Source organism: Callorhinus ursinus, unplaced genomic scaffold (genome assembly GCF_003265705.2).
Source record: "Callorhinus ursinus isolate GAN/ISIS: 27379988/994484 unplaced genomic scaffold, GSC_fseal_2.0 scaffold20, whole genome shotgun sequence".
NCBI classification, from domain to species: Eukaryota; Metazoa; Chordata; class Mammalia; order Carnivora; family Otariidae; genus Callorhinus; species Callorhinus ursinus.
In genome coordinates, this window is record NW_027397082.1 from 22709211 (window position 1) to 22722150 (window position 12940).

General features: G+C 40.0%; 1 protein-coding gene across 6 annotated transcripts in view; it reads right to left on the reverse strand.

Moving 5' to 3' along the window:
* The window catches only part of LCOR (ligand dependent nuclear receptor corepressor), a 131838-nt gene extending 119172 nt beyond the window's left edge, over positions 1–12666 (reverse strand). For 3 of the 6 annotated variants that reach the window (XM_073904377.1, XM_073904380.1, XM_073904379.1), the window contains exons 1-2: positions 11824–12006; positions 11464–11537 (exon numbers count right to left, since the gene is read on the reverse strand). In XM_073904377.1, coding sequence (XP_073760478.1) covers positions 11464–11537; positions 11824–11909 — 160 coding nt within the window. In that variant the 5' untranslated portion in view covers positions 11910–12006. Of the gene's footprint in view, positions 1–11463; positions 11538–11823; positions 12007–12541 lie in introns of those variants that run through there. The other 3 variants (XM_025880568.2, XM_025880567.2, XM_073904378.1) reach the window with 3 other exon arrangements.
* Between the last annotated feature and the right edge of the window lie 274 nt (positions 12667–12940).

A 12940-nucleotide genomic window follows, 5' to 3' on the forward strand; every position in this document is an offset into this window, starting at 1 on the left:
TGTAATATATAGTGATTAACATAATAAAATTAAATTAAAAAAAAGAAAGGGACCTAAATCTCCCTAATAACCAGTAAAAAAATAAATAAAAGCTAATTCAGTTTACTTCTTAATTTGATGCATTTCCAAACATACATCAATTTATTTTACAAACACACAAAAAAAAGAAACACAAAGGATGGAGCTGTATAGAATAGAGAAGAAAGATGAAAGAAAACTGTATCATGAAAAAGCAATTTACTCATTCCTAAAAGAACATTCTTGGCAGAATCCTAGGCTGCATTATTGGACCAAACATCTGAAGATCCTGTATATACGCCATCTGAGACCAAGCACCCGTTAAGCAACAAGTTTTAAAGTGTGCTATTTATTTCATACTCCAGTCAAATATAATAGCAACAGTTATCATTACTATTATTGCTTATACTTCTGTTCTTGAGTCACAAAAACCAGATGCTGATAGCAACATGATCTGACAATGGATCCTTCCTTTCGGTTTCTTAATACAGCGCTTATTCTTTACCTTTTTTACATGCCAGTGGATATTCATATTCCTCAAAACAGTTTAGTTCATCTGGATTACTTGTTAAACAGTATCTGACAAAACATGGATTGGGTGACTTAGGTACAATAATTACTAAAGGTATTCTTACCTTACCATCTTTATACAGTTTTAAAAAATAATTTTTTAATGTCTAGGAGATAATAAACATTTTTTAATCATTTAAAAAGAACAAACTTTCCAGTTTTTCCAAAGTAAAATTTAAAACCTTAGAAAAGGAGAAAAGAGAAGGGTAAAAAATGTCTGGGTCATCAACATCTCTGGTCCCGTCTTTGCCAGATCAGTTTATTTTTTTTTTTTAATCAGTGTAGCTATGTTAGAATAACTCTTCTCCATTAATATACATTTTCTTGCCTTTTTTAAAAAAAGGATTTACTTATCTGAGAAAGTGAGCGAGCGAGAGAGAAAGAGAGAGAGAGAGAAAGCGTGCGCGAGCGAGCGAGAGAGCACGAGTGGGGAGGTGGGGCAGAGGGAGAGGCAGACTCCCCGCTGAGCAGGGAGCCCGACGTTGGACTCAATCCCAGGATCCTGGGATCATGACCTGAGCCGAAGGCAGACGCTTAACCGACTGAGCCACCCAGGAGCCCCATTCTTGCTTTTAAAAGATCGAAATCTGTGGATAACTTAACCTTCTTGGTAGTTTACAGTCTTGAACAACACAACTCATTCGAGGTTGGACTGTAAACTATGTGGCCTACTGTTTACTAGAAAAATTAAGTCCCACAGTTTTATAGCTCCTGATAACTCCTACCTAGTCTTCTCACCTAATACGGAAAATTCTAGTTTCTTTTGTCTTTTGCCCATTTATGAATGTACTCTTGCCTTGCACCAATAAAATGTACTAATCTTTGATACAGTATATGTTATTTAAGATTAAACAGAAGTTCTTTGCCTAAGGCGAAAGGGGCCAAAAGGAATGTTATCTTTTAGATAAGATTATATGTTGGTAGCCATAGCAATGGGTCTTGAAACTGTTTTTAGCAGATATACATGTGGATTTCTAACTCTCTGCATATGTCTATTTTAACATGCCAAAATTTATTTTAATAAACACAAGGAGCTAGACACACAAAAATTAGTTGTGCAAGTCTCACATGGAAAATAGCTTTACCACTTCAATCATACTTCTTGTTCTTTCAAAAAAGTCAATAAAGCAAAAATTCTAGTACCTCTTAAAAAATTGTTGGAAATTAACCCATATTATTTATCTTTATCCTGACATATTCTCTTCCTAGAACAGAAACCAATCTAGATAAAGTAGCTAACACAGTATCATAAAAATATTATTGCCATAGTTAACTTCACCAATAGGTAAATAATAAGTAAAATTTTAGTACACTGGCCACTGAACATAGGTGATATATTAAACAAATCATTTTAAAAGATGTATCAGTTGTATTAAACGCTCATAGAAAAATAACCAGCTTAAAGGTTTTTTTTTAAAACAGCAATTCCCAATGATTTATGGACTGCTTAATGCCTATACATAATTAAAATATCACTGTACTGTGATCAGGACAAGCTAATCAAGTCTCATTTATACAAATTAAACTTTTTCTACTTCCTTACTAGCTGAATGAAAACTCACATAACCTAACACTTGTGATGAGATTAGTATTTATATCATTAATCATTCAATTAAAAAAGCCTTATTTCAACACAGGGACAGAGTCACATTTATGTTCCTCTCATTTTTTATTCTTAGCAAAGGCAAGGAACTTCCCATTTTATTTTGATGGGAATTTCTCCCCATTACTTTTGTCACAACATCTTCCTATACCTATTACTGAAGCATTTTATCTAAGATCAGTGATGTTTGAATTACCAAACAGCATATTTTCTTTAAAGATTTTAAGTAATCTCTATACCCAACGTGGGGCTCAAACTTACAACCCTAAGATCAAGAGTCGCATGCACTTCCAACTGAGCCAGCCAGGTGCTCCCAAAACTGTATTATTTTTAAAATTTGCCAAATCACTCCTTCTCTTTCTCAGTAATTACACACAATTCAACAACTTCCCTCTTTAGCACACATTTAAAAATATTACCAACTGCACCAAATCTAAGTCACAGAAGGTTAAAACTAAGAAGGCATTTGGCTAAAGTCAAGGAATCCTAAATCCTGACCCCAATCTGCTTTACCCTGTTTGCCCCTCCACCCTCGCCCCCAACCCTTGAGTTGTCTGGGAAGGATATGAATAGAAGAAAAGGCCAGGCAGCTACACACTGTTACTAGAAGGCTTTTATTACAAACTTCAAAGTGCCTTGAACTAGGCCAGTCCACATGGAAGGCTCATAGAGCTTAAGGCTCAGAATCAGTATCACTTGGATAGCCTTTGCTTGCTGCCTTTCCTCTTTGTCAGCCAATGCTCAAATCTCAGCCAATGGTGAAGAAAAACTAAGCCAGTGGAAACATTCAGCTCAGAAACCTACTCAGCTCTGAATACCACCAACAAAACTAAAAAACCAAGAAGAATGAGGAAAGCCAAACAGGATGATAATACTAGAGAAAGGAGCAAGGCATTCCAGGACAGAGAATTTAAAGAGTAATTATGTTACCAGTAAGATTTTGGGCAGAGAAACCAGAGTTCTTTAATGTAATATAAACCAAATAAGCAATTAGAAATTGTAAACAAAGAAAAAAGAGGCAACTTGGTAGAACCAAACAGAAAAGTCTAAAAGGAGGGCATATGTCCTTAATGTTTAAGATTAAAGAGCACAGGCTTTTGAATTCCAGTCCTGGGTCTACCACTCTTTAGCTCAGTGATCATGAATGAAATCCTTAATCTTTCCAAATCTGTTTCTCTACCTGTTTAACAGTAACATCAAAGGGATCTTGTTTGGCACACAGGAAAAGCTCAATATGTTAGCTTTTTAAAGAATTAATAAAACAACAAAAACTTGTCTTCTCCATATTTAGGTATTTCATTTATTTAAATTTACAATGGGGATAGGAGGTGGAAAAAGGGAGACCGTAGTATACAAAAGGCTGCCAAGAAGATTCAATAGTAAATATGATGCCTGGGATTTGCATCAAAATAATCCATTGGGAATAAAATACTGGCCATCAGTTGAGATAGCTAGGGTGTTCATGGTTTTATTCTTTCTGTTTTCATCTATGTTTGAAATTTTCCAAAATGAAAGATTTTTTAAAAAATTCCTTTCTCTTTAATTAATATGGTTGAAGAAGTAAACAAGTTCTAGCATCCTTTCTACCTTTGATAAATCATGAATCTAAAAGACAAAAAAGGACAACAGAAGTATATAGACAAATGCCTACAATGACCTAGAAAATATGCCTACATTGATTGTGAGGAAGGAAAGTATTCAGGCAGAAGCCTACAAATTCCCATACAATGGAGATAAAAAAAGTGAAAAACAAGCACACATCAAGCTGAACATAAATATGTCTCAGTTTAACAAAGTCAACAATTCTCTCTTCTACATACATTGTACACGTTTTTGAAATTTGTATAAACCAATATTTATTTATTTGCTTATTTATTTGTTTAAGTAATCTCTACACCCAACGTGGGGCTCAAACTCCTGAGCCCAAGATCAAGAGTCGTATGCTCCTTCAACTCAGCCAGCCAGGCACCCCTAAACCAATAATTCTAAACATACATGCTTCTTATGTTAAATTAGATGTGAATTCTGTTGTACAATATATATATATATACGTGTGTGTATATATATATGTATTTCACATTTTCACATGTGGGATTTTCTTTCACCAAGCAAAATACACCCTATAGATCCTCTTAAAATTAGTTTTTCTTCCCCTTCACATTATAAGTTTAGGAGAGAGAGAACCGGCCTTTACTCTATGGAAACAAACCTCTAAAAAGCCAACTAGTAAGAGAAACATACGCAATAATCATTTATTAATGATGATGATAAAATGACTCAGATTTTATGAAAAGTAAGCTAATAGTGAAATCAAATAATGGTCACAGACTATCTAGTATTACTAATGAGAATAAAAATGCTCATCATACAACAGTTTTCCAATAACAGCAGCTCTCATGGGAAATTATATTGGTGTTAACATCTTCTAACCTAAACATAAGTCTTGATGTGTTAGCATACTTAACAGAAGTGGAAAACGTCTACGTAACTTCATACAGCAACTGCAGCAAGTTAAATAAAAAATTTGCTTCTGGAAGAGTTCAATTCTGTGTTTTACTTTTACCTGCTAAGTTAGGTAAATATTTCAGACATTAAAATATCACACAATTATTTCTGTGGATAAGAGGAAGCATTTATGGTAAGGGAAATCCCCTGATTGCTTCAGTAAGAGTTATTACTCAATGTTTCCCAACTGACCAATTATTTTTTAATACCCATCTTTATCTTCCTACATTCCTAAATACAGGTAATAAAATAGTGTATGTAAAAGGGTTGTTTTTTTTTAAGTATAAAATGGGCTATGTAGGTATAAGATGGTGACACCATTAATGTAGATTTTTCTAGAGCTTTCTATATGTCAAATTTTGGAGAATTTGTTTATTCCCCTACTTTATTACACTTACTAAAAATCTTGTGAGACAATTTTGTTTCTACATGATCCAGTTCAAACTTTGTAAAAAAAAAAAAAACTGTGATGGACTACTTCTAATGATTTAGAAGTTATAAGAAATACTTCCTTACTTCAAATGGTAAAGTACAATTATAATAGTTTTGAATACAACTGAAAAATACAATTATGTAAATTTTTTTCTCTTTAGTAGAAAACATCTCAAACATATTAATTTCTTGTTTCCAAATACCAGAACTTCAAATATAAGTCTATAAATTACTGTTACATACATTCCTTTTTCTTGTAGCCATTCCCTTTGACTTATCCTGCTCTTTAAATTCAAAAATACACATTACCCAAAACTGGATGATAAGAACTTCATTATCATTCGGTCACTCAACAAAAACTGGCTTTACACATGTAACTTCCTTGGACTACATAACATTCAGAAAACTGATTATGTGATAAATCAAAAGAATCCATATTTCTCTCTAACAAAAAAGAAATGTGGAACAAAAGGAAAAAAAACAAGAATCATTATAAGGTGTCAACTATACAGCTTTCCTAACATACCCCTCACAATCCATTAAGTAAAGGATTCTTAAACTAATTCTCCCACCTACCTCTTAAGATTCTCAATTTCATCCTTAAGACATCATTACACCTGACACTTAATGACACCAAATCTAACCAATTCAAAAATCAGAGACTCACTACTCACAAAATTCAAAAGTCTTTTAAAACAGTGTTTAGAACCATAGATAAGATCATATAACTTGCAATAAGTAAATATAAACTATCAAATACCTGAGTTTCATAAAATGCAACTAAAAAATACAATCTTAAATTTCAAAAATACCGCTATTGGATAGATTTCTCTCACCACTCAAATTTAGAATTCAGACAAAATATCTATATAAAGGTATCCCTCTGAATCCAAACTTTTGTTATTTACTATTCAAAACTCAAGCATAGAACAGATTTAAATAATGTGGTTTACCACGTTATCTGAATTTGATACATGGTATAGAAAGGCAGGAATTTCGAAGATTTGGATAGCAAAATATATCTGTGTTGTGACACAATTCCATCAAATAACCCAACAATTTTGGGGTCCCTGGCTGACTCAGTCAGTAGAGCATGCAACTCTTGATCCTGGGGTCATGAGTTCAAGCCCTATGACAGGTGGAGAGATTACTTAAAAAAAAAAAAGAAACAAACAAAACACAGGGCACCTGGGTGGCTCAGTCGGTTAAGTTTCCAACTCTTGGTTTTAGGCTCAGGTCATGATCTCAGGGTCGTGAGATCAAGCCCCTCATGGCGCTCTGCGCGCATCACAGAGTCTGCTTGAGATTCTCTCCCTCTCCCTCTGCCCCCCCCCTGCCTGTGCTCTCTCTAAAATACAGTATTTTACTATATGTGCTGCCAAAGCAAGCACTAAAATACAGTATTTTAAAAAACCACAATTTTAATAATTCATATAAAAGATATTAAAGCCTTTCCAGTTATTCTAGTTCTATCAACCCACTACTATATAGATTATTCCCTTTACAAACTATTTTGAAGTTTCCTTCTGATCTGTAATTATTTTTAAATTGAGAGTATGAAAAAAAAATTTGCAAATCATACACTAATGTGGGTCTAGTAACCAGAATATACTCTTACATCTCAACAATAAAAAGACAACTCAATTTTAAAATGAGTTAGGGATCTGAATACACATTTCTCCAAAGAAGATACGCAAATGGCCAATAAGCATGTGAAAGAATGCTCAACATCACTGGGGTCATCAGGGAAATGCAAATAAAAACCCACAATGAGATACCACTTCAGACCTACCCACTAAAATAACTATAATCAAAAAGACAGACAATAACAAGTGTTAGCAAGGGGGTAGAGAAAATGGAATCCTCATACACTGCTCGTGGGAATATAAAATACTGCATCTGCTTTGGAAAACAGTTTGGCAGTTCCTCAAAAAGTTAAAACAGTTATCATGTGATCCAGCAATTTCACTCTTAGGTACATACCCAAGAAAAGTGAAAACAAATGTTCATAGCAACATAATTCACAACAGGCAAAACGGGGAAACAGTCCAAATGCACACCAACTGATGGATAAACAAAACATAGTATGCCTATACAATGCAATATTATTTAGCCACAGAAAACACTAAGTGCTACAACACGGATGAATCTTGAAAACATGCTAAGAAGGCAGACACAAAAGACCATATATTGTATGATTACATTTATATGAAATACCCAAGATTGACAAATCCACAGAAATAAAGACTGGGGATGCCAATGGCTGGGTCGCAGATGGAATGGGAAATGACTGCTAATGGGTTTGGAGTTTCTTTTTCGGGTAATGGAAGTGTTCTGGAATTACATAGTGATATTTGAACAATGTAGCGAATTAACTAAAATTACTGAATTGTATATTTTAAAAGGGTGAATTTTATGGTATGTAAATTGTATTTCAATTGAAAAAAAAAATTCAGGGTAAGGACCACTGTACTTGGGATACTTCCTGCATACAAGAGACAATAAAATGAGCTAATAGTTCACACTGGAATTATCCCCAAAACAATGTGCAACTGTAAGGAGTAGTAAAAGAATTTTTTAAATATTCGCAAATAGAGTAGATAATCTGGAGGGTAGTGACGTTAAGTTTTTAACCTGAAACTACAAAAACAACAGCTTTGTTTATTCACATCTACCGAATATCCAGATTCCATTCAGCAGATGGGTAGACATAAAGGAAGTAAGAAGAGAGAAGTTCTGAGGCATATCAAAACAAATCAAACCCCTTTGCTGAGCTTCAGAGCCAGTTTGCAAACCAGGAAAAATGAAAATAATAAATAATGAAAACCAATCTCATTATTTAACACATACTTTTATTTGCCACAAAGACACTTTTCAACTGTTTCCAAATACCAAATGCGACGTCTAAGGATGAAAATTTGTCAATACTAAGGGTGTTCAAAGAATACATATGCCACTGATTTTAGGCCATTCCAAAAATAGGTTTTGTGCAATGGAATATAGTATAGCCTCCAATGAGTTTACTTAAAAGAGACACTGTTTTGGATAACAGCATCATTCCTGTCAAGATGATTTAAAAAACAATATGTGTCATTGTTGAGTTCCACAATGAAATTGTCAAATAAAGGAATCCTCCCCTGAGCTAAGGAGAGAACTGCACTGTAAACCCCAAGGTGACTAACAAAAAGACCCCACTTTTTAACCTGCATTAGAAAATCCTACAACCTATCTTTGCAAACCTATCATCTATACATCCCCTACATGAATCATGATTTGCAGTTTAAACAGACTTAAACAGTTTCAACCCATTCTTGTCCTTTGCCACTTTTGCCTGTTTCTCACGACAGAAATGCCTCTTCCGTATTCATCAAAATGAAGCAAAAATCTGCCACCTTCTTCATGAAGCTTTCCTACATCATTTCAAGAAATGTCTTTCACTTCTAAGCACTCCTAGCACTCGCTTGCACCATGGTATGGCACCTTTTGCCTTGTACTATTATTGAATACACTATATCTTCTCTAAGTACTAAAAGTTCCTGAAGGTTAGGGTAGCCTTCTCTTTTGTCCGCCCACAGTGCCAGGTTCAAATTTAAATGAAGTACTTACCTAACTGCCTTTCATTTCTAAAAACAACACTAATACAAGCAGCTAAGTAATTAGGTGGGTGCTCAGAAGTGGCAAGTCTCCAGACACTGAACATCTAATTCTCACTGAAAGAAATTACAGGCCATCCAGTATAGCCCATAAGGCTAAAATTTAAAAAAAAAAAAAAAAAAAAAAAAGGTGGGCGCCTGGGTGGCTCAGTTGGTTAAGCAAACTGCCTTCAGCTCAGGTCATGATCCTGGAGTCCCTGGATCGAGTCCCGCATCAGGCTCTCGGCTCTGCAGGGAGTCTGCTTCTCCCCCTGACCCCAACCCCTCTCAAGAGCTCTCGCTCATTCTCTCTCTATAAAGAAAATATTAAAAACTTAAAAAAAAAAAAGGTTATTCAGATGCTTCCTAGAATTGCTCCGGCTACAAGCACATTTGAGGGAATCAGGGCAATTTGAAAAAACTCTAAGTCAAAAAGACTTACTATGCTCTCCTTTTCCAACCAAGCTGAGTAACCTAAAATCAACACAACTTTCCCTACATTGGGAAGAGCTTTTTGAGAATACAGCAAGAATGAGCAGCAGCCAAGCAATAGGTTACATCACACCAAGCAGCAGAGAGAACTTCGACCTTCCTGGAATATGGACATAGTCCCAGAGGCCACCTCAATAATCACCTGGGTACCAAATATCCATCTTGATCATAATCACTGTCTGAAAGTGCTACTGACTCCAATTCAACTAAACATAATAATGGAAACACAAACACCTCCACAATCCTGATGTACCCCACCACACAGTCCCCCCAAACAGAATTAGATTTTGGAAATGAGAATTCATTTTTAATCCAAGACTGCTATAAATTAAATATCATTTAGAAACCAAATGACCCTAAAGTACTAAGATAATCAGTCAACAGAATGAAATAGAAGGTTAACTGTTCAGAACCAATCTCATTAAAATAAACGAGGAATTATGACGTTTGCTAGTGACAACATAAAAGTTGCCTTTGGCATTATACGAGAATCAATCACCGCTAGCCTTTTTAAGTTTAGAAAGTTAACACTACTATTAATTTACTTAGAACTCTCCTCTTAAAAGAAATTACATATAACAAAAGAGAAAATAAGAAACCCAACTGATTTTAGCTGTGAGACTATCAACTATGAATTACTGCTCTGCACTCTGGACTTTAAATATCTCCTGAACTTTACTACCTTCAAAGTGGAAATTTGGGAGTGAAAAGTATGCTTTAAGGAAACTGATGACCAGATTAAAATCCCCCTTCAAAAAAAACAATCAAAATTTGATATTCAATTCGGTTATTTACAGAATTTTGTTAGTCATTAAGGGAAAAGAAAAAAAAAACACAACCTTGTCAAGCAGCAATAAGTAACCACTAATACTAAAATGACTGATAAAAAGGGGGCCTGAGGCAGAAGCCAAGGATTCAAAACAAACACAATTAGAATAAGATAAACAACTCATTAAAACCATCTAAAGTAACAGTAACTTAGGAAAGCTACTGGGTTATAGTCAATTTCAAAACCTTTTTAAAACTAAAAAGCCCCTACCAAAAAAACCCAATCTCGAAAAAAGTGAAACAAATACAAGAACTAAAAATTCTTCAAAATAATTTCAGGATTTTTATATTCATAATTCTGAAAACTCATTAATTTCACACTTCTCAAAACCTGCATGCCTTCATAAACTTTCATATGATGGTTACAACTAATAATTCAAAAAGAGCTTAATCTGATGTAACATTTTAGCAAATGTAGGATAAATTTGAAAAAATACAGAGACAGAGTAAATGATAACTGATGGCCAAAAGGCTTTCTGGAGGGCAGAGCTGGGCTTGGATTGGCAGGAGGGAAATTTTAAAATTTATCCACAAGTCAACTTACACCAAAAAATTGATTCGTGCCTTTACTACTTACACATGCATGTTTTTAAAAAATGTGCTTTTAACCTGTGGACAACCAAAGTGATATCAGACACCATAAAGCATTGTTGCCTATTTTAATTTTGATGTTACAGCCTAAATCCTTAACAAAATTCACATATATCTTCATAATGAAACACTGCAGGAATGGAAAGGCTCATATTCTCTATGTAAAGGTTACCTTATGTTTCACTTAAAGTTTCTGTTTTGCTTTTTAATCTATTACAGAAAACATCTCTTGTGGGACATTGTAAAGGGCATACCCTCCTGTCAAGCCAGAAAGCTCAAACACAAAGACACTGAGCTAACCAAGTGCTGTAATTCTTCCAAACTGAGCCTCTCCACACCCCCTCCACCCTTCCCCCCAACAGATATGTCTATTAAATCAGTGTCTGTTCTCCCCCTCGCACAACAAAGAGAACTTCTCACCGCATGAAATTGCCGCTGAATGGACACCAGAAAGCAGGATTTGCATAATTCCTTCCAACGAAACCCTGTCGGGAAGGAGGGGATGAGGGGCCCAAGCGTACGGATAGAATCTCCTAGATTCTGCTGGGGAAGACCTGGTTCCCAAGAATATTCCCCACGGGGGGAGAAGGGGAGAAAGGGCTGGAATTCTGCGCCTCCCCGAAGACTGGGTCTGGGGGACGGAGGAGCACGAGAAAGCATTTCCCCACACAGCAGCAGCACCAAAGCAAAGATGGGGAAATAACAATGCTGGAGGACAGGAGAGTCAGACACAAGGATGGACTGGGGCTAGGGGGCGGCGGGCGGAGCGGAGACACCACACGGGCCACTTACTTTTTGGAGGGGGGTTAAATATATGAGTTAAGCCCTTATGGTCCCGCCGGCCGCCGCACAGAGGGAAACGGGACCTTGGGAGAGAAAAACAGACAAAACACACAGTGTGAGAGGCGCAGCTCGGCCGCCCGGCCCCTCCTGGGGCGCCCCCGTGCACACTCCCTCCTGCCCGTGGGGAAAAAGCCACCCGAGGCCCGAGAGGCTGGGGGTTGGGGGGGGCGAGGCTCTCGGCGAGGCCACGGCTCCGGCACATACCCGGGGAGGGGACAAGAGCGACTCCCGCTCCGGCTTCTCGGTCGGACCCAGTTCCACCCCCCTTCCTCCCCGCCGCGCACACACCGAACACAAATACACACACACCGACCCGAGCGTCGAGGATTAACTCCCCGGCCGCCGCCACCGCCGCCGCCCGCAGAGGAAGTGCAGCCGCTGCCCCCCGCGGCCATGACACCCTACTTGGCTCGGTCAGGCGGACCCGGGGCCTGTGACAGCTCCGGCTCCCTCCGCCCCCATCTCCACCTCACGCCTCGCACACGCCCGAGAGCCGGGCGCCCGCCCGCCCGCCGCCGCGCGTGCACGCGGGGACTGGGGCGCGCGCCGCCGCGCGTGGGGGAGGGGAGGCGCGGGAGGAGGGAAGGCGCCGGGCAGAGCGGAGGAAGGGGCTGAGCACGCCTCCCACCCCCGTGCCCGGCTCCGCGGAACCGGAGGCGGCGCCCCCGGTCAAGTGGCAGCGCCGCGGGGCGAGTCTCCACAATAAGCCGGCGGCGGCGCCGGGCGGCCGGGCCGGGAGGGGGGGGAAGCGGGGGAGGGAAGGGGCACGCGCTCCCGCCCGAGAGCCCGCCCCGGGGAAGGCGCGCGGAGGGGAGGGGCCGACGCGCGTGCTCAAGCCCGAGCCGGGGAGAGCCCGCCCGGAGGTCGCGCGCGCCCGCACTCCGGGGGGTGGGGGAGGGGGACGCCCGAGCCAAGGAGGGCGGGCGGGCCGGAGCAGCAATTGCCTCTGCCCCGGCTCCCTCCCTGGTCCAGGGCAGCCGGTGGCGGGGCGGCCCGAGGGCCGGAAGCGGCCGGGGGAGTGTCTCACCTACACAGTGAATGAGCTTGTGGCGCCACGAGTCCAGTTCTTGCCGAAAGCCGCGTCTCTCAACGGAGCATTGCTGCCGCCTGCACACCCTCGCCATCTTCTGCCGCCCGCCCGGCCCTGCCTCCGCCGCGGCCCCGCGCACGCCCAGCCGCGTCGCCCGGGGCCGCGCACGCACCCGCGGCCTGGGCGTCGCGCCTCCCGCCGGGGGCGGCGCGGGGGCAGGGCTGGCCTCACCTCGCGGTGGCCCCGGCGTGGCCCTGGGGGCTGCCTGGGCGTGCGTCGGCCCCGCGCTCGGCGAGGCGAGGCCGCGCGACTGCGGTCCCCGTGTTTCTTGGCCGCGGCCAACGCCAGCTCTGGCCGCCGGGAAGGCGTCTTCGCCGGGCAGGAGCTCGCCCCGAC